This window comes from Montipora capricornis, chromosome 1 (genome assembly GCF_036669925.1).
Source record: "Montipora capricornis isolate CH-2021 chromosome 1, ASM3666992v2, whole genome shotgun sequence".
Lineage (NCBI taxonomy): Eukaryota > Metazoa > Cnidaria > Anthozoa > Scleractinia > Acroporidae > Montipora > Montipora capricornis.
The window spans coordinates 37,113,413-37,115,912 of NC_090883.1; the positions used below are offsets into that span (position 1 = coordinate 37,113,413).

The 2,500-nt window shown below is 42.8% G+C and overlaps 1 protein-coding gene across 1 annotated transcript in view; it reads right to left on the reverse strand.

Annotated features, from left to right (window-relative positions):
* The window catches only part of LOC138041381 (general transcription and DNA repair factor IIH helicase/translocase subunit XPB-like), a 28,244-nt gene that overhangs the window by 10,846 nt on the left and 14,898 nt on the right, over positions 1-2,500 (reverse strand). Inside the window, exons 23-26 of the mRNA XM_068887155.1 lie at positions 1,033-1,077; positions 864-928; positions 493-585; positions 312-377 (exon numbers count right to left, since the gene is read on the reverse strand). Coding sequence (XP_068743256.1) covers positions 312-377; positions 493-585; positions 864-928; positions 1,033-1,077 — 269 coding nt within the window. The remainder of the gene's footprint in view (positions 1-311; positions 378-492; positions 586-863; positions 929-1,032; positions 1,078-2,500) is intronic.

Below are 2,500 nucleotides of genomic sequence, written 5' to 3' on the forward strand. Positions count from 1 at the left end.
GACGCTAATTCAATTTGTAAATCGGGTGAGATTTGCTTCAAAAGTTAACCCGAGGAAATAATGTTTGCCATCAAAGTTGTTCGAAAAATTTGAGCCGCCATCTTGGAATAATTGCGACTGTAACTATTGCCTTTTTGTTCTGACGCAAATAGCTTCTGCATAATATCCGCACAGCAACCATATCGGGTCGCAGTTATTCAAGATAGCTGCGCCCAGCTGGGTAGTCTGAACGTGAACAAAAAAGGGTTCTAATGTTCATGTTTTTCTGAAACAAACGCTTTCTTTGTACAATCTGCTAAGCCACCATGCACCTTTCTCTTTCTTGTTCTGATGTTCAGATATTCTCGGTAAAACTCAGGCGTCATTGGGCACCAAACCTTAACAAAAAAGGAAAAAAAACAAAGCACGTATTACGCTCAGCCTGCTGGTTCCCACATACAGGTTATTAAGACGCCCAGCTACAAACTATCACATGGAATAAAACAAACCTACCTCTGCGCACTGGACTCGTGCAATAAATCCGTTGTTTTGCAGTTCCATCCAATTGGCTTCATAAAGCTTGGGTCCAATGAGGAAATTCAGGTCCTACGAATAACAAGGATAATAATTGATATTTTTGCAGAGCTAATTTTTTTTAATTACCGTGCAGCACGCGCCCGCTTAGCACACACGTGAGCCACGCACGCGCGCGCGAAAGACCAATGCGCATGTGCGAAACGGGGTTTGTCTCGGAACGGTCTCTATCTGACCTTGTGGACGCTCAAGGAGAGATAAAGGCAGGCGCCTTCCTTCTCGCCCGTGCGCCGCAATTTCTTTGACGCCTGCGACGCAGACAGCAGCAACTCATAAAAAACCAACCGCACCTGGATTTTATCATCTTCACGAACCAGTGTTGCTGTCAGTCCCAGCTTGCAATGTGCTTGGACAACTATTAAAACGCAAAAAGAACCAAAAGCAGAAATGTTGCAGTTTTAAGTATGATCGCTTCAAAATCGTGTCACTTTTGTTTTAAGGTCTTGATTTACAAGTTACCTGTCAAAACTCGTCTGAACTGTTTAGCTGGTATCGTGTGAACCTCTAACACAAACAGAAGGTAACCATTATTGAAAAGTGTTTTCACTTTCTCAACTAAATCTACACACTACCCAAGCAACATTGACAAACACGGGTTGCGATTTTCTTGCGATTGCAATTTTTCATAAAGTTTTAATCCCACATTTGTGCGATGAATCGGCTTCCGCCGATCCAAAGAACTAGTGAAGGGACGGCGGCAGGATGGTCAAATAACACTTACTATGACGAAATTCAGCGAATAGTTTGTTTTCTTGGTGGCAGAAGTCATTAAATAGGGAGCTCAAGCACGCGTGTTTTTGAGACGCAGATGGCAACTGGAAGAGAACATTTCGCGTGCCAGGACAGTGGTATCTCCCATATTTTTATACTAATCATTTCTAATGGAGAAAAGATATTTAGCACTGTAAATGTGGTTGTATGAAGACAAGTTAAAAGGGAATTCGGCTCACTTCCGGTTGTCGTCCGCCACTCAAAAACAGCTCCTGAATCTACACCACGATTCCTTTTATCACCGAGAAGAACCGAGCGAAGACTAAGGCGAATTGCGCGCCCAAGGATCCGTCCACACGTATCAACGGTTGTTTATCATTTACCACAAAAATCCGGAAATTTCGGTTTGAATGTAAATGGTAAGCCTATTTTGGTCTTCCCAAACGAAAAATTTCCTGAGAAAACGGGATTTCTTAAAAGATAGTCAAAAATTCCCAAACGGAATTTCCAAACGGAAAACGTGTAAATGTGCATTCCCCCATGATTTTGCCTCCCTCCAGACTCCCTCGGTAAACGTGAACGAATTTTGCAAATGGTACACGCCTATCCCAACTAAATTTCCCATTCGGAAGTTTTTACTTACCATTTGAACAAACCTAGTAACCGACCGGTTTCTGCTTGTAAATGGTAAACAACCCTTGTTTTTGAATCCGCAACTTTTTCTTTCCGGATACGCCTTCCGTCTACACATATCCGGCGAATTCGCTGGCAAATACGGAACGTTTTGAATACGCTGTCCACAGTGGATATTTTTAAATCCGCTATGAATCCGGGACCGTGTGGACGCCAAATCCGGATTTTTTTTTTATCCGGATGACGTAACAAGATCGAGCCCAGTTCCTTACCGTGAAATCAATTCTCAAGATGGCTGCCGAGGGCTTCATAGCGCATGCTCTGTAACCTCCGTTTCCTTGAGGAGTCCTGAGTACTAGTGAGTGAATCCGGATACGTTTCGGATACGTGTGGACGGGCAAATTCGATTTGAATACGCTACGTGTGGATGGAAATATTTTTGAATCCGGAAAGAAAAAGATGAGGATTCAAAATTAACCGGATACTTGTAGACGGGGCCTAAATTGCGCAAGTTTTTCGGAGACATGCCGGCCTTAGTTAAAACGACAATACAAGCGACAAAATATAAAATAAATACTTCCAT